Source organism: Acomys minous (genome assembly GCF_964271855.1).
Source record: "Acomys minous genome assembly, chromosome: 10".
NCBI lineage: Eukaryota > Metazoa > Chordata > Mammalia > Rodentia > Muridae > Acomys > Acomys minous.
Window position 1 is genome coordinate 71,015,663 of NC_140491.1, and position 18,340 is coordinate 71,034,002.

Here is an 18,340-nt window from a genome sequence, read left to right on the forward strand (position 1 = left end):
TTATATTTCATACGTGCAGTTTCTATGCCACACAGTCCCAAGTGTGATACTTCATATGTGTAATTCAGCAGATTCCTGCATGCCAAAACCTCACACATTTTCCTGGCCTGATTCTGGAAGGGACAGAGTGGATTAGGGACCTGCACACAGTGTGCAGAGCCTCTGAGGCAACAGTTAATCAACAAGGTTGCATGGATCCCTACACTGTGCAGGCGGCCACTGTAACTCCGTATCTAGCCTACTATGGGGAAAAAACAAAGGGGTTAGAGCCCTACAAAACCGTCAAGTGGGAGGTAGCTGTAGGGATGGCTGCAGCTCAGAGTGTGGGAACTGCAGTATGGGCCCAACAGATGGAAGGAGCTTCTGTGGTAAGGCAGGACAGAACAGCTGAGAGGCTGACCGTGTTGTGGGAGGACTGTGCGGGTAGCAGTGAGGGCAGAAGACCCGCTGCAGACCACCAAACTTCAGTGGAACAAGAAAGGAAAGAGCTAAGACACCACCCATTGCAGAGGGACTGTAGCAATGCAGACGCAGACAAAGACAGGCAAAGAAGGTACATGGGGTCAGAGTACGTGGTCTTCTGCTCTCTACAACATTTAACAGATGAAAAAGACAAAGAAAGTAAAGACAAGCACAAAAGACAGAGGTCATTTGCAAGCTCAGGCTCACAGACCAACAGTGACAAACTATGACTTCTGTCCTAGTCTTCTTTTCCCCATACCTAGCACCCATGGTTGGCTTTTCCTATTAAAACTGTTAAAATTTAAATATATATATCACAAGCAGTTTTAGAAAAGTTACGTTTTTAATCTAAGGTTTCTCCAGCATCTGAGTTGTTTCATTGTCATCACCATGGTTACCACTCGCTTAGCCAATTCCCGAACCGTGGGGTCATCACTCTAAGTCTCCTGTGATAAACAACACTGTGCTGAACACCTTCAGACAGAAGCATGCTTCTGTCGACTCTTTATTAAGGCCCTAGGACAAGCTTTCGAAGGCAGAATGATTAAACATGTGTGTGAAAAGCATAAAGAACTTGGCCTCCAGGGGCTGGCTAGTAAGCTTAAACAGATCTGTGTTCTTGTATGGCTGAACCCCACCACAGCCACTGGCCCCCGCTCCCACCCCACCCACTCCACTCCACCCCGCCCCCCACCCCCGGCACAGCACACCAGACGCAGCTCACTGTGTGTTCGCCCTTCTCTCATGCCAATCCAGGGAGCTAGTTTTTTGGGGTTTTGTAGTTTTTAATTGGCATTTTTGTTGTTGTTATTGTTCTAATTTTTTTCCCTCCTGCGTTCTGGGATTAGAGGTGCGCACCACCCCTGGTTTATGTGGTGCCTGGACTGAACTCAGGGCTTTGCGTATGCTGGATGAACACTCAGCTGAGCTGCACACCTAGCCCTGCTCCAACTCTTATAAGCCATGCGTATCTGCCTGCTTGGGTCCTCTGTTCATCTTTCTATTGTGACGTCTGTCTTCTTCCTATTATTGTTTGAGGAAAGTTTTTTGTGTATTAAAGAGTAGAGAAAATGGCCACAATTATACAGTGATTTGGGGAGTAAAAACAAATAGTTTGAAGAAAGCATAAATATGCCCATCTACATATTTAAGGCTTGTTCTCTTTTTAAAGGTTTACCCCATAAAATACAGAAGTGTTTTATAAACATTTATTTACTTTATTTTATTGATTTTTCAAGACACAGTTTCTCTGTGTAGCCCCAGCTGTCCTGGAACTCGCTCTGTAGACCAGGCTGGTCTCAAACTCAGAGACACCCCCCACCCCACCCCCCACCCCCGCCTCTGCCTCCAGAGTGCTAAGATTAAAGGCGTAACCACCACCACCTGGCTTTGTGAACGTTTATAAAAATAAAAAAAGAAAATGCCCATTAACAACAAATGTTCACCCACTCTTCCTGAGTGGAGCTGTGCTCACCTACTCTTCCTGAATAGAACTGTGCTCACTCACTCTTCCTGAGTGGAGCTGTGCTCACCCACTCTTCCTGAGTGGAGCTGTGCTCACCTACTCTTCCTGAGTGGAGCTGTGCTCACTCACTCTTCCTGAGTGGAGCTGTGCTCACCCACTCTTCCTGAGTGGAGCTGTGCTCACCCACTCTTCCTGAGTGGAGCTGTGCTCACCTACTCTTCCTGAGTGGAACTGTGCTCACCCACTCTTCCTGAGTGGAGCTGTGCTCACCTACTCTTCCTGAGTGGAGCTGTGCTCACCCACTCTTCCTGAGTGGAGCTGTGCTCACCTACTCTTCCTGAGTGGAGCTGTGCTCACCTATACTCTTCCTGAGTGGAGCTGTGCTCACCTACTCTTCCTGAGTGGAGCTGTGCTCACCTACTCTTCCTGAGTGGAGCTGTGCTCACCTACTCTTCCTGAGTGGAGCTGTGCTCACCTACTCTTCCTGAGTGGAGCTGTGCTCACCCACTCTTCCTGAGTGGAGCTGTGCTCACCTACTCTTCCTGAGTGGAACTGTGCTCACTCACTCTTCCTGAGTGGAACTGTGCTCACCCCACTCTTCCTGAGTGGAGCTGTGCTCACCCACTCTTCCTGAGTGGAGCTGTGCTCACCTACTCTTCCTGAGTGGAACTGTGCTCACCCCACTCTTCCTGAGTGGAGCTGTGCTCACCCACTCTTCCTGAGTGGAGCTGTGCTCACCTACTCTTCCTGAGTGGAGCTGTGCTCACCTACTCTTCCTGAGTGGAGCTGTGCTCACCTACTCTTCCTGAGTGGAGCTGTGCTCACCTACTCTTCCTGAGTGGAGCTGTGCTCACCTACTCTTCCTGAGTGGAGCTGTGCTCACCTACTCTTCCTGAGTGGAGCTGTGCTCACTCACTCTTCCTGAGTGGAGCTGTGCTCACCCACTCTTCCTGAGTGGAGCTGTGCTCACCCACTCTTCCTGAGTGGAGCTGTGCTCACCCACTCTTCCTGAGTGGAGCTGTGCTCACCCACTCTTCCTGAGTGGAGCTGTGCTCACCCACTCTTCCTGAGTGGAACTGTGCTCACCTACTCTTCCTGAGTGGAGCTGTGCTCACTCACTCTTCCTGAGTGGAACTGTGCTCACCTACTCTTCCTGAGTGGAGCTGTGCTCACCCACTCTTCCTGAGTGGAGCTGTGCTCACCCACTCTTCCTGAGTGGAGCTGTGCTCACCCACTCTTCCTGAGTGGAGCTGTGCTCACCCACTCTTCCTGAGTGGAGCTGTGCTCACCCACTCTTCCTGAGTGGAGCTGTGCTCACCCACTCTTCCTGAGTGGAACTGTGCTCACCTACTCTTCCTGAGTGGAGCTGTGCTCACTCACTCTTCCTGAGTGGAACTGTGCTCACCCACTCTTCCTGAGTGGAGCTGTGCTCACCCACTCTTCCTGAGTGGAACTGTGCTCACCTACTCTTCCTGAGTGGAGCTGTGCTCACCCACTCTTCCTGAGTGGAACTGTGCTCACCCACTCTTCCTGAGTGGAGCTGTGCTCACCCACTCTTCCTGAGTGGAGCTGTGCTCACCCACTCTTCCTGAGTGGAGCTGTGCTCACTCACTCTTCCTGAGTGGAGCTGTGCTCACCTACTCTTCCTGAGTGGAGCTGTGCTCACTCACTCTTCCTGAGTGGAGCTGTGCTCACCCACTCTTCCTGAGTGGAGCTGTGCTCACCCACTCTTCCTGAGTGGAGCTGTGCTCACCCACTCTTCCTGAGTGGAGCTGTGCTCACTCACTCTTCCTGAGTGGAGCTGTGCTCACCTACTCTTCCTGAGTGGAGCTGTGCTCACTCACTCTTCCTGAGTGGAGCTGTGCTCACCCACTCTTCCTGAGTGGAACTGTGCTCACCTACTCTTCCTGAGTGGAGCTGTGCTCACCTACTCTTCCTGAGTGGAGCTGTGCTCACCCACTCTTCCTGAGTGGAACTGTGCTCACTCACTCTTCCTGAGTGGAGCTGTGCTCACCCCACTCTTCCTGAGTGGAGCTGTGCTCACCCACTCTTCCTGAGTGGAGCTGTGCTCACCTACTCTTCCTGAGTGGAACTGTGCTCACCCACTCTTCCTGAGTGGAACTGTGCTCACCCCACTCTTCCTGAGTGGAGCTGTGCTCACCCACTCTTCCTGAGTGGAGCTGTGCTCACCCACTCTTCCTGAGTGGAGCTGTGCTCACCTACTCTTCCTGAGTGGAGCTGTGCTCACCCACTCTTCCTGAGTGGAACTGTGCTCACTCACTCTTCCTGAGTGGAGCTGTGCTCACCCCACTCTTCCTGAGTGGAGCTGTGCTCACCCACTCTTCCTGAGTGGAGCTGTGCTCACCTACTCTTCCTGAGTGGAACTGTGCTCACTCACTCTTCCTGAGTGGAACTGTGCTCACCCCACTCTTCCTGAGTGGAGCTGTGCTCACCCACTCTTCCTGAGTGGAACTGTGCTCACCCACTCTTCCTGAGTGGAACTGTGCTCACTCACTCTTCCTGAGTGGAACTGTGCTCACTCACTCTTCCTGAGTGGAACTGTGCTCACCCCACTCTTCCTGAGTGGAACTGTGCTCACCTACTCTTCCTGAGTGGAGCTGTGCTCACCTATACTCTTCCTGAGTGGAGCTGTGCTCACCTACTCTTCCTGAGTGGAACTGTGCTCACCCCACTCTTCCTGAGTGGAGCTGTGCTCACCCACTCTTCCTGAGTGGAGCTGTGCTCACCCACTCTTCCTGAGTGGAGCTGTGCTCACCCCACTCTTCCTGAGTGAAACTGTGCTCACCCCACTCTTTCTGAGTGGAGCTGTGCTCACTCACTCTTCCTGAGTGGAGCTGTGCTCACCCACTCTTCCTGAGTGGAGCTGTGCTCACTCACTCTTCCTGAGTGGAGCTGTGCTCACCTACTCTTCCTGAGTGGAGCTGTGCTCACCTACTCTTCCTGAGTGGAGCTGTGCTCACCCACTCTTCCTGAGTGGAGCTGTGCTCACCTACTCTTCCTGAGTGGAGCTGTGCTCACCTACTCTTCCTGAGTGGAGCTGTGCTCACCCACTCTTCCTGAGTGGAGCTGTGCTCACTCACTCTTCCTGAGTGGAGCTGTGCTCACCCACTCTTCCTGAGTGGAACTGTGCTCACCCACTCTTCCTGAGTGGAACTGTGCTCACCCCACTCTTCCTGAGTGGAGCTGTGCTCACTCACTCTTCCTGAGTGGAGCTGTGCTCACCCACTCTTCCTGAGTGGAACTGTGCTCACCCCACTCTTCCTGAGTGGAACTGTGCTCACCCACTCTTCCTGAGTGGAACTGTGCTCACCCCACTCTTCCTGAGTGGAGCTGTGCTCACTCACTCTTCCTGAGTGGAGCTGTGCTCACCCACTCTTCCTGAGTGGAACTGTGCTCACCCCACTCTTCCTGAGTGGAGCTGTGCTCACCCACTCTTCCTGAGTGGAACTGTGCTCACCCACTCTTCCTGAGTGGAGCTGTGCTCACCCACTCTTCCTGAGTGGAGCTGTGCTCACCCCACTCTTCCTGAGTGGAGCTGTGCTCACCCCACTCTTCCTGAGTGGAGCTGTGCTCACCCCACTCTTCCTGAGTGGAGCTGTGCTCACCCACTCTTCCTGAGTGGAGCTGTGCTCACCCACTCTTCCTGAGTGGAGCTGTGCTCACCCACTCTTCCTGAGTGGAGCTGTGCTCACTCACTCTTCCTGAGTGGAACTGTGCTCACTCACTCTTCCTGAGTGGAGCTGTGCTCACTCACTCTTCCTGAGTGGAGCTGTGCTCACCTACTCTTCCTGAGTGGAACTGTGCTCACTCACTCTTCCTGAGTGGAACTGTGCTCACCCCACTCTTCCTGAGTGGAGCTGTGCTCACCCCACTCTTCCTGAGTGGAGCTGTGCTCACCCACTCTTCCTGAGTGGAGCTGTGCTCACCCACTCTTCCTGAGTGGAACTGTGCTCACCCCACTCTTCCTGAGTGGAGCTGTGCTCACCCACTCTTCCTGAGTGGAGCTGTGCTCACCCACTCTTCCTGAGTGGAGCTGTGCTCACCCACTCTTCCTGAGTGGAGCTGTGCTCACTCACTCTTCCTGAGTGGAACTGTGCTCACTCACTCTTCCTGAGTGGAGCTGTGCTCACCCACTCTTCCTGAGTGGAACTGTGCTCACTCACTCTTCCTGAGTGGAACTGTGCTCACCCACTCTTCCTGAGTGGAGCTGTGCTCACCCACTCTTCCTGAGTGGAGCTGTGCTCACCTACTCTTCCTGAGTGGAACTGTGCTCACCCACTCTTCCTGAGTGGAGCTGTGCTCACTCACTCTTCCTGAGTGGAGCTGTGCTCACCCACTCTTCCTGAGTGGAGCTGTGCTCACCTATACTCTTCCTGAGTGGAGCTGTGCTCACCCACTCTTCCTGAGTGGAACTGTGCTCACCCACTCTTCCTGAGTGGAGCTGTGCTCACCCACTCTTCCTGAGTGGAGCTGTGCTCACCCACTCTTCCTGAGTGGAGCTGTGCTCACCTATACTCTTCCTGAGTGGAGCTGTGCTCACCCACTCTTCCTGAGTGGAACTGTGCTCACCCACTCTTCCTGAGTGGAGCTGTGCTCACCCACTCTTCCTGAGTGGAACTGTGCTCACCTATACTCTTCCTGAGTGGAGCTGTGCTCACCCACTCTTCCTGAGTGGAACTATGCTCACCTACTCTTCCTGAGTGGAGCTGTGCTCACCCACTCTCCTGAGTGGAATTATGCTTGCCCACTCTTCCTGAATAGAGCTATGCTCCACCTGCTTTTATTTTGTGGCTCCAATTGTTCCCACTTTGCCTATTCATCCCTAGCATTCAGTTGGCCACACTCACCTCTGATATATCCCAACTGTTTTGGTTTGTTGGTCTGGATGCTTTCTCTCTGGACTACACATGCTCCAGGCTCATCCTGCACATTCCTTGCCCAGTCCTAAAATATGTCTTTTCTCCAAGGAACTCTGGTTTCATTTATTAGATGATACTATTAGAAAACAAAATTGTTTCTGAGATTAGCTTGCTGAATGGACTACTGACGCTTTTGGCCTTCTCAGTGGGGAAAGCAAGCGAAAGCGAGTGCATACGCACACGAGAGAGAGAGAGCGAGAGAGAGAGAGAGAGAGAGAGAGAGAGAGAGAGAGAGAGAGAGAGAGAGAGAGAGAGCGCTCATATGTATGTGTCTGTGCATGCGAATGTGTGTATTCATGTAAACATGTGTGAGTGTTTGCATATGCATACCTGTATGTTCAATGTGTGTGCATTAGGATGTGTGAGCATGTGTGCATAAGTACATGTGAGTCTCTGAGTGTACCTGTACATGTGCATACCTGTGTGTGTACATGTATACATGTTTCAGTGTATGTGTGTATGTGTGTGTATGCATATATTAGCCATGTATACAGTCACAGCTGTATTTCTCTATGCAAACAGATTGGGGGGGAGGGTGTTTGAGACAAAGTTTCTGTATGTAGCCCTGGCTGTCCTGGAACTTTCTCTGTAGACCAGGCTGGTCTTGAATTCATAGAGATCCACCTGCCTCTGCCTCCCAAGTGCTGGGATTAAAGGTGTATGGCACCACTGCCTGGCCATTCTTTAAGTAAAATTCATATGAATTCATACTGCTATTCCCAACTCTAAGCCATTATTAGCATACGGGCTCTAGCTTTTCCCTTTGCTTGTCTGTAATTCCCATTCCACCAGACAGAAACCAGTTCCCAGGATCTGCCAAGCATATCTGAGCTGTCCAGGGCTAGCTCACATCCTTCAGCACTGTTTTGTAACTGTTAGCCTGCTGGAAGAGCACTTGCAGACAGGACACAGTGCTCTGTATAGTTATGCCCCTGTGAGCCAGCTTTAACTCAGGTCAGCACCATCGCTCTTGCCCTCCAAGGAAGTCACGTCACAGTCTTGTGAGTGTGTGCAGGTATGTGCTCACTAGTCTTTTGTTTGCATCTGCTCTAGGAGCCCTCCGTCTTTAAGTTGAAGTTTCTAGTTAGTGTGTGTTGAGGTCCTGGTGCTTTAACATTTTGTGGGGTTTCATAAAGACACTGCCATATATTCACCTTCACCATATACGGAATTGCCTCACCCTCTTACACATGCAGGGCTGGGCTGGAGGTGCGGTTCACTGGGTAAACACTTGCCTAGCAAGCAAAAAGCACAAGACAAAACTGGCAACAGGGGCTCCTTTGTGCTCCACCAACTCACGCCTCTCCTTCTCAAGCATCTCACAGCTATGGATCTATCTAGTCTCTGTAGTTTTACCTTTTCCAGAATGCATGGAAAGACAGGGAAGGGAACAGAAAGCACCAGGGAGTCTTCTACACTGGCTTTCACCTTGAAATATACACTGACAAGTCCCCTAAGTCTGTGTGACTTCACAGCTCATTCTACTTTTTAAGTAAACACTATCCCACGTGTTTGCAGACCCCTGTGGAAGAGGTCATCTCAGATCCTTCATCTTTAATGACTATTAACAAGCTGCCATGAAGATTGCTGTGCTAATCTCTCTCCACACACACCCCATGTCTCTCTGTCTCTCTGTGTCTCTCTCTTTGTCTCTGTCTGCCTGCCTGCCTGTGTTTGTCTGTCTCTGTGCCTGCCTGTCTGTCTGTCTGTCTGTCTGTCTGTCTGTCTCTCTCTCTCTCTCTCTCTCTCTCTCTCTCTCTCTCTGTGTGTGTGTGTGTGTGTGTGTGTGTGTGTGTGTGTGTGTGTGTGTGCGCGTGCGCGCGCACGCTTGCACGCCTCTGGGTCAGTGCATGAAGGTGGACCACATTTGTGCCATCCTGCATGCCCAACACTGAGTGACTTGTGCTGCCTCGGTTCCTCAGCAGCCCGATTGAGAGCCGTGGCTGTTCTGTACCATGGAGGAAAGACACGCAACCTCTTCTTATGATCATTTGCTGACACCTGTGGTCCTTCGCACACGCAGCTCCCAGTCTTTGTCTTCATGCTTTTAACCATGTCTTTTACACAATGAAAAAAATCTGAGTCTTAAATTCCCAACTTACTGGCTGTCCCCAAGGGGTCTTTTGGTTTCTAATAGCTCATCAAATCCGAGGGCATAAAGAGTCCCTGTCTGTGTCTCCTAAAGGTTCACGTTTAAGTATCTTATCTCTTTTGAGTTAATTTTCATGAAAGGCTTAAAGTCTGTATCTAAATTCATTTTCTCACACACACACACACACACACACACAGAGACAGAGACAGAGACAGACAGACAGACAGACAGAGACAGAGAGAGGGAGGGAAGGCGGGAGGGTAGGCACTTCAGCTGTCTCAGCAGAGTCTCAGCCTGCATTCTGTCCCACTGGCCCAGGTGCCTCTGCTCTTCTGTTTACAGTGAATCTGTAATGTTCTTCTCTTCTTCCCAGAACCACCCTTTCCTGCTTTATACCCAGAGGGAATTTTTTGGGTTTTTTTTCTTTATCTTTTTATTGTATTACATATTTTAAAAGATGGGAAGAAAGACCGATAAGATACGAAAACCAGAAGGGTCAGTAAATTCTATCTCTCTGGAAAGGACTGCATAGTTGGCGGTACAACTAGAGAATTTGCAGGTAGAAGTTGAAGCATTTGGAAAGCAAAACACACTGTTGGTAAAGGGAGAACACCTGGTAACTAAGAGGCAGTGTTTCCCACAATTGCTCCACGTGCCAGGTGTCCCGAGCACCAGTGTGCAGAAGGGAATGGAGAAAAACGGGAAGCCAGAGAGGCTGTAAAGGTTCTAGAGGAACAGGAAAGCAGGCAGACCCAAAAGGGGTGCTCAAAGAGAATTGTGAGGATGGAGAAGGACCTGCGAGATTTACAGTCTCGGCAGGCTCAGCAGCAAGCAAGAGTGGAGCAGCTGGAGAAGGCTTTCCAGGAAGGGGAACATCACCTCCAGAATCAGGCTCTAATGGAAGAACTAAATCAAAGCAAGAAGGACCTTGAGAAAATCATTCAAACCAAGAACAAAGAATTGGAGGAGACCAAGGAGGAAAAGGACAAGGCCCAAGCACAGAAGGAGGACGCTCTCAGCACATGAATGATGTGCTGGAGAACGAGCTACAGTGCATTATCTGCTCAGAACACTTCATCGAGGCTATCACCTGAACTGTGCCCACAGTTTCTGCTCCTTCTGTATCAAGGAGCAGATGAAATGGACAGCAGAGTGTCCCCTGTGTTGGAAGGATATTGAGTCCGAAAGCCACTCCCTGGTTCTGGACAACTGCATTAACAAGGTGGTGGACAGTCTCAGCTCAGAAGTGAGGGAATGAACATGTGTCTTTATTAGGGAACAAAAAGCAAACAGAGTGTCATGAAGGTCATGTGAGAGACTAGGGGGATGGCTGCTCAGAGGGGACCAGACGATTTCCTGGACTCCCTCAGGCTGCTCTGCCATCATCTGGGAAGCCACGCTCTGCAATGCTCCTGCATATGTATCCAATAAGATGAAGAAATGTTTTGCATATTCTAATATAAAGCACATTACTGGTATACCACACAATCCTACAGGACAGGCAGTTGCAGAAAGAGCTAATCATACCTTAAAAGCGATGCTTATTAAACAAAAAGGAAGCATAAAGACCCCCAGGGACATATTAAATAATGCTTTGTTGACTTTAAATTTTCTTAATGTTGATGAAAAAGGAACAACAGCAGCTGAGAGACATTTGGTTATAGAAAAAAACTGAGGAACTAGGACGGCCAATATATTATAAGGACCTGTTGACAATGGACTGGAAACCTGCAAAAGTTTCGAGATGGGGTGTGGTTATGCTCATGTATCTACAAGGAATGAAAAAATATGGTTACTGACAAAACTTATAAAGATTAGGTATGACCAGGGAAGACCTCCTACTACCTGAAACATGAATGTGTGCATAAAGCAAGGGAATCTTAAGGGCTGCCTGGTCCTTATGGCATGCCACTCTTTCATACAGCATGGATATTATAGCTTAAACAGAAGAATAAAGTTGATGCCTTACACATGCTCAAAAATAGGGCAGACGTTTATCTTTAATTTGTACACTTTGGATACTCCATATACGTGTAGAAATGTACCTAACTAATACTTTTCAAAAGTTTGCTTATTTTCAGAGCAAAAAAACAGATAATAGTGAAGTCAAAGCAGGTATCCCAGGTGATTCAACCTCAAAGGCTGCCTCCACTACTGTTTCCTCAAGAATTTGCAGGTGTATCAACTTTAAAAGGGCTAGCCCAAAGGATCGATCCCAAAAAGACTGGACTGAAACAGATACAGCTTGCTTTTCCAGCACTTAGTCAATATCTTATTTTTCTAAGGGTACCCAAAAGATGTTTTCACCCCCAGACAACAAAAAGTAATTTTGAGAACATGACACTCCCATTCCCAATAGGTGGGGTGTGTGTTTTGGGTGGGTTATCAATGTTTGTTATTGTCTAGGGGGGTTGGTTATAAGTTAGTAAAGGTTACATTACATCCCCACTACCCTTCTTTCTCTCTTATTTTTCTATCCTATCTAGTGTTAGGGGAAAGGAGGGAAAAGGGAAGGATAAAAGGGGAGGATATAGAACTATAGGATAAAAGGTAGATTATTGAATCTACTAGCCTTAAATATTTTATATTGGCATTGTAGATCATTAGAAATTTAAGATTATTTTGTTCAACTTCTGCTTTATGTATTATACATATTGTATATCGATAGATTTTTTTCAATGTCTGCTTAATGTCTTGTACATATGCAACTCATTTAAAAATGTGATGTAAAGGTCTAATCTAATGAGAGGTAACTATTACAAACTGTTCAGGATGGTTAGAGATACAAGTTAGTAGTTAGTCACCTATAAATCTTATTTGTAGCCTTGTTATATACTAGTTTAGTTAAATACAGAAAAAGCTTTATTTAGTTTCTTATATATGTTTTCAAGGTTAAGCAGATAGCTAGAAACAAGCAATGCTTGTCTATTTAGATATACTGAGATAGATATGCTGATTGATTGATAAAGAGATAGATAGATATGATTATGCACTATAATAAATAGATAGATGGTCTTCAAACACTTCAGAGATCTACAGAATATGGCATTTAATAATAAAGGGCTTTTCTGACAGAGAGATATATCTGCTCCTAGCAGCACCTCCAGTCTACTTCAATGAAGATGATGGGCATCAAAGAAACAAGAGTGGCTGAATAGCCACTGGACCAAGGCTTATCTCTACTGCTGAGAGCAGGCTGACTCTCCAAATGGTGATCAAGTATAGCACTGAGAAACTGGCTATCCAGCTTTGCAGAGACTAGGTGGGCCAGTCCTTCAAAATTCCTGCTTCACAGAAGAGTCTGTCAGATATCTGGAGCTGGCAGGCTGAAGACTGAATGCCCCAACGATGGAGGAAAAATCTGTGACTGTCCAGGCAGTCAACTCTCTCTGTCTTGTCTATATTTTTGGAAGTTGCTTGCCTACATTTCCTTTATATTAGATAATATTTCCTTCTTAAGTCTCTGATGGGATTGAAGACTAGATAGCCATAGTATTACTATAAGCATTAGTTTAAGAGCTTAAAACATGTTTAGATGTTGAAAGTATAAATTATAATAAAATGATTTAGGAAAACTTTGGACACTATGATAGGACTCAGTAGGATAGGATAGATAGTGGAATAATTTCTCCAAGATTGTCAAATACAAATGGACTGACCCTTGTAAATGTAACTTTTCCTGGATAATTCTCATAATTATTTTTATTGTATATAGTTTATTTTTTTAATAGAAAGGGGGATCTATAGTAGATATAAACATATTTTTGTTTTGATCCCAAGTGTGGGATGGGGAACAGACTTGTGAGGGAACAGGTGTTGTTTATTCACTAGAAGACAAACCACCTAGTGCAGGGCTTGGTTTTTGCCAACTGAAACACATCTGACTACAGACTCTGAAAGGAAATATATATATGAGCCCAAAACAGGAGGCAGGGCTTTTTGGGTCTTGGTATTGTTTAGCTGTTCATCGCTCCACTTTGAGATGCTCCTAAAGAGAACTGCTCCAGCGAAGGCTTTGAGGCTCCAGGTTCCGGCTGTTGTTCCAGGTTCCGGCTGTTGTTCCAGGTTCTGGCTGCTGTTCCAGGTTCCGGCTGTTGTTCCAGGTTCTGGCTGCTGTTCCAGGTTCCGGCTGTTGGTCCAGGTTCCAGTAGCAACACACACCCGGTGTCTCACTACTAAGATCTCAGGGGACATCACTTTCAAACATGGGTGCTTCCTTCTACAAACTAACTTCACCTTCATTGTTTGGGATTAAAGGCGTGTACCACCATGCAAGCCTGGACCTAAGCTTTTATTTACCTGAAATTTGTTCTATACCAGGCTGTCCTTGAACTTAATCTGTTTGCCTCTGTCTCCTGGATTAAAGGCTTGTTTGTATTCCAGCCAGATCACACAGACCTAGGTCTTTGGATGTGATCTCTTGCCGGAGCAGCCATGTTCTGAATTAAGATTCCTCTGCACAAGTTCACATATGTGTGCTTTCTGGAAGCAGGTTCAGATGTGATACTGTCAGACCCTCACAATAACACAAAAGATCAGGGTAAACTAATTCCATTGGGCAGGGACACACAGCAGACCTTGGGTGACCCTAGTGGACTTCTACTATCCTGTTGCTCTATGAGCAAATCCTTAGACATACAGATACCACAGAAGGGCAGGCAGGCTGAGCAGGACACTTGACACTGGGTTTCCAGTTTGATCCCAGATGCTCCAGCAACTTCCTTCTAGCCTTCTGACCCTCAGACTTTCCTAGCAGCCTCTGCAACACCTACACCCACTACCTCCCAGACACCACACTCTGTTATCCTTATGATAGCTCCCCGTAGGGTTGTTGCTATTCTTATGAGGCTCTCAGGAGGGAGGTGGGCCGCTAGCTCTGATCTGGAGTCTGATAAGGTATCTTGTCTTCACATAGTTCAGGTCCACCCATAAGTGGACCAGTGAGCTCATCTTCAAGACAGCAGTCCCAGCAGTGGACCAGGGCTGGCCTCTGGCCAGTTCTCCAGCCAGTACTCCTAGGCTGTCCAGAGGCTGCTGGCTGTCCATGAGCCTGCATTTCCTGGAGCATAATGTTTGAGAAAACATGGCTTGATTGCTCACAGCACCACTTGGTCTGAAATAGACACAGCACAACTGTTTGCAACATGGGCTGTACTGCCCTTGCCAAGATGACCTGGAATCCCTGTGTGAAACAGATTACAGAGTCCCCAAGGGCCCATCCTCTATGAGTTTCATGGCTGAACAGAGGTGGGGCCGGGGTTGGCTCCCACTCAGAGTTTTGTTAAGGAAACTCTGAATCCTCTGACAGTGTGTACACATCTGACTCCTCCTCCTCCCCCTCTTCCTTCTCCTCTTCCTGCTCTTCCTCCTCCTTCTCCTTCTTTTTTTGTGTTTTGGTTCCGTTTTTTCCAAGACAGGACTTCTCTGTGTTGTCCTGGAACTCACTATGTAAACTAGGTTGCCCTCAAACTTAGAGGTCCACCTGCCTTTGCCTCCACCTCCTGAGTGCTGGGATTAAAGGTGTGTACCACTACACCACTACACTGAGCTTCTTTTCCTTTTTTTTTCTCAAGACAGGGTCTTTCTGTGTAGCCCTGGCTGTCCTAGACCTAGCTTTGTAGACCAGGCTGGCCTTGAACTCAGAGAGATATGCCTGCCTCTGCCTCCCAAGTCATTTCTCTATTCAAGCAAACTGTACAGGCCCCCTAGCACAAAGGTATCTATGCTGTTCTTGGCTCCTCAAACAAACAAAGCACACAGGCCAGCCCCAGTCTTGGCCTCCAGACTACAAGCCAGTATCTATCTGAGGCCCTTGCTGTCCATGGATGGATGCAGAGGCAGCAAAAGGCTGAAGAGGTTGAGCAACAGTGATGTACAGGGCCAGGCATTTCCGAGAGGAAAGGCCCAGCTGAACAAGACCCCAGGGGAACATGGACTCCAGTACCCAGAGCACTAGTCACAGCTATGCAACCTTTAGGTCACTGTCATCATTGGAAATCAGAGAAGCAAGAAAAACAAAAAACCAAGAAAAGGACTATGTGGAGGTAAGCTTTGTGCAAAGGGAGCCTTGAGCGAGCTTACTATGGAAGCCTAGCACTAGGGGTTCTGGGGGAGAAATCAGATGTGCTGGCCCCTTCAGTTGGTCCATTTGCCTCTGAGTTTCTCGCTTGCTCCCATAAGCCCATCTCTTTACACTGCAGGAGGAGGTGTCTCTTCATGTTCGAAGCCAGAGTTCTGACTGGAGCAAGTGAGCTGCAGCGTGTAGGGTCAGGAGGGTCAAGATACAGGAAGCGCAACTCAAGAAGTGTCTCCTAAGCACCCCATTCACTGCTTCATGCGTGGTCACTGAGGGTCCTTGACACACAAGCCTGACATTGGCAAGGCGGTAGGGACATGACGATGCACAGGACATACAAGTCTTCACACCACAGAACACACCAAGCAATGACAGTTGAGGACCATATGGAGACAAACAAAAAGGTGCAATGGGATGTTTGATGGGGAGATGCTGGGTGCTCCCTGCAGAAGTGACACTCAGAGTAAAACAGGAAAGAAGAGTCCTGAGCCAAGAGCATAGTGCATGGGGACAGGAGGCCTATCAGGACAGAGGTACGGCAGAGAGGGCAGGCCAGGATGCTGGAGTCTGGAGAAGTTGGGAGGCAGAAAAGTGAAGCAAGAAGGGAAAGTAAAGGTAGACTCCCCCACCTGACCTCCCGGGCCCTGAGCTTCTGTAAGGTGACACCAGCACAGGAACCTAAGTCCCCACTCACTCTGGAGACTGGACAGCTGTGGGCAGTGAGGAATGAGGACCAGGACCCAGGCTCAGGAGGCTGGGATGAAAGCCTGAAGGGCTTCAGGCACAGTGGACTGCCACGAAGACAGGCACATTCGAGGCACCTTGCTTACCTGGTTGAACCTCCTGGTAAAGGCCACGACGTTAGGGGCAAGGCTGTGTTTCTCCTTCTTACTCCATCCGCAGCTGGCCAATTCCTGGGAAGCACAGAGTTGGTGTCAACAGGAATTCAGTCAGGATGCAAAATACACAGGGCATCTGGCTGAAGCCTTGGCTATGCCTGAGCTCCCCAGATCTGAAGAAGGCTGGTCTACAGGTAAGGTTAACATTCAGGCAGCTCAGAGGAGAGGTGGAGACTCCCCACAACTGTGCCCCTACTCCCCAAGATTTCTGTGTCAAATATTTACTACTGTCACTCTGCCAGCTGCTCTGGAACCAAGAGGCCTTTTTACAGTGCAAATTGTCAGAGAGGGCACAAATGCTCAAACCAGTAGGACTCATCCTGTCCTGGATAAGGCTCCAGGGCTAGCCTAAAATTAAAACCCAGCTGAGGAATGTCAGATTTTGTTGGTCACATAGCATCATCTTGCAATCAGGCAAAGTCCCAGGCCACGCCCTCAACACCCAGAGATGCTTCTGGGATTACCTGGGATTCCTTCCTGAAGCTGGCCCCTCCCATCTCTTCTACAGCCAAAGAGACATTAGAGAAAAGTACTACTAGTGCAGGAGCATATATCTGCTTTCCCAGCAGGCTTAGCAGTGTGATTTGATGGACCAAAGTAGCTAAGTTTTACCTGTCACCAAAGTTAGCTCCTATTTGGACCGCAGGAGCCATCATGTGGGGTCAGGTCAAGGCAGGCAAGCACAAGGTGTAGTTTAGCAACCTTGGACTCTAGTTGGTATGGACTGTGCCTGAGACCTCACACCTGCACACCTGCATGTACTGTGCAAATGTCCCTCCTCTAATACTGCACGTGACACCTGAGACCTCACACCTGCATGTACTGTGCAAATGTCCCTCCTCTAACACTGCACGTGGCACCTGAGAACTCACACCTGCATGTACTTTGTACATGTCCTTCTCTGAACAATCAACCTAGCAACCTGTTAGCAAGTTAGGACGCCCACCTGCACAGAGCTGCAGACATTCCCCTCTTTGAACAATGGAGTAAGTTTCTCCTGCCATTTAATGACCATTAGACAGACGGACTCTATTAAACTGCACTTCAATTATATCCAGGTACGAGTCTGGAGTCCCAATCCAACCTGAATTAGAGTGAGTACCTGAACAATAAGGCAAACTGTGTCCTCTAAGTGAACTTTGGGGAGGATCCCTTATTTAGCATCCCCTGCCTGTGCATAATTGGGCAGACATGACTAACATCAAATGCATCATGGGAAAGGACATGCACTGTGAATGAAAGTTTACATAACTCAAGCCCGCCAATCAGAACAGAGAACCACCCACACTACAGCCCTCAGCATCCAAACTCCTTCTTCTTGAAACCTCAAATTATAATCATGTACTCATGCAGCCGCTGTTACTCTTGACAGCGTGTTTTTTCATGACATGTACTATCACTCTGCTCCAATAATGTTTCCTTGTCAATTTGTCAATCTGTGTGAGTAAGAGGCCAAGAACCTAGGAACCACCAGGGAAATTTGGAGGCTATAAGAAAACCAAGGCAAGGCTCTCCCACAAAGACCCAGCACGCCCAGCCTGTGCTGTGGGGTGCTCTGACAGAGAAGAGAGGGAGGGACATTCTCCATCTCAACTTCTGAGACCCACTGATTCTGACCAGGCCTCCGCCTTATAAACAACTTTATTTATAAGTATACACCTGGAACATCTTAAAGATCCTCAGTGAAAATCAACTGCTAATAGGCTGGAACAAGTGGAAGTTGGGAGTTGGACTAGTGGAAACAAAGAAAAAACTTGCTGTCTGGATGGTGGCATCTGAAGCAAGTGCTCATCGGAGCACCTCAGGACCCAGTGATGCCGCAGCCAGGCACATGTGGGAAGCCAGCTACAGCCAAACTGTAGCCTGTGCGGCTGCAACACGGACTGCCTGGATATGTGGACACATGAAAACCAACCAGGAGCTGGGACACACCTCTTCCTGGCTGCCTCACATCTGTGAACAGCCACTGTCACCCCCATGAAGACAGTGAACCAGGACTTGGTCAAGTCCTCACCTTCACAAGTTTAGACCCCAAGTCTGAAGACAATGATATCAATTAACACTAGCATTTGGCAGGTGCCACTGGAGTAGATACACAGGTGGTCCCCACACAGGCAGCCCCAACAGAGGCCCTTCATGCAGGGTTTCTCATAAAAACCACTATCACATCCCATTTTAAAACTGGGGCCAAGTGTCCATGCTCCTGAAAGAATGCCATGACTCCACTTCTCAGAATCCACGCCTGAATGAGTCTCTTGGTGATGGGGGCACCTGCTTGCTGTCTGCACCTTGTCTGAAATGTGTACTTGCATTCATTGCCAGGGCATAGTTCACCTGCCTGGACAGCACTGACTCCCCACTGTGCACACACACCAGTAAGCACATATTATATTGCTGCCCTGTTAG

The 18,340-nt window shown here is 48.6% G+C and overlaps 1 protein-coding gene across 8 annotated transcripts in view; it reads right to left on the bottom strand.

Moving 5' to 3' along the window:
* The window catches only part of RALGPS1 (Ral GEF with PH domain and SH3 binding motif 1), a 293,692-nt gene that overhangs the window by 136,807 nt on the left and 138,545 nt on the right, over positions 1–18,340 (bottom strand). For all 8 annotated transcript variants that reach the window (XM_084799382.1, XM_084799386.1, XM_084799385.1 and 5 more), the window contains one exon: positions 15,866–15,949. In XM_084799382.1, coding sequence (XP_084655508.1) covers positions 15,866–15,949 — 84 coding nt within the window. The remainder of the gene's footprint in view (positions 1–15,865; positions 15,950–18,340) is intronic.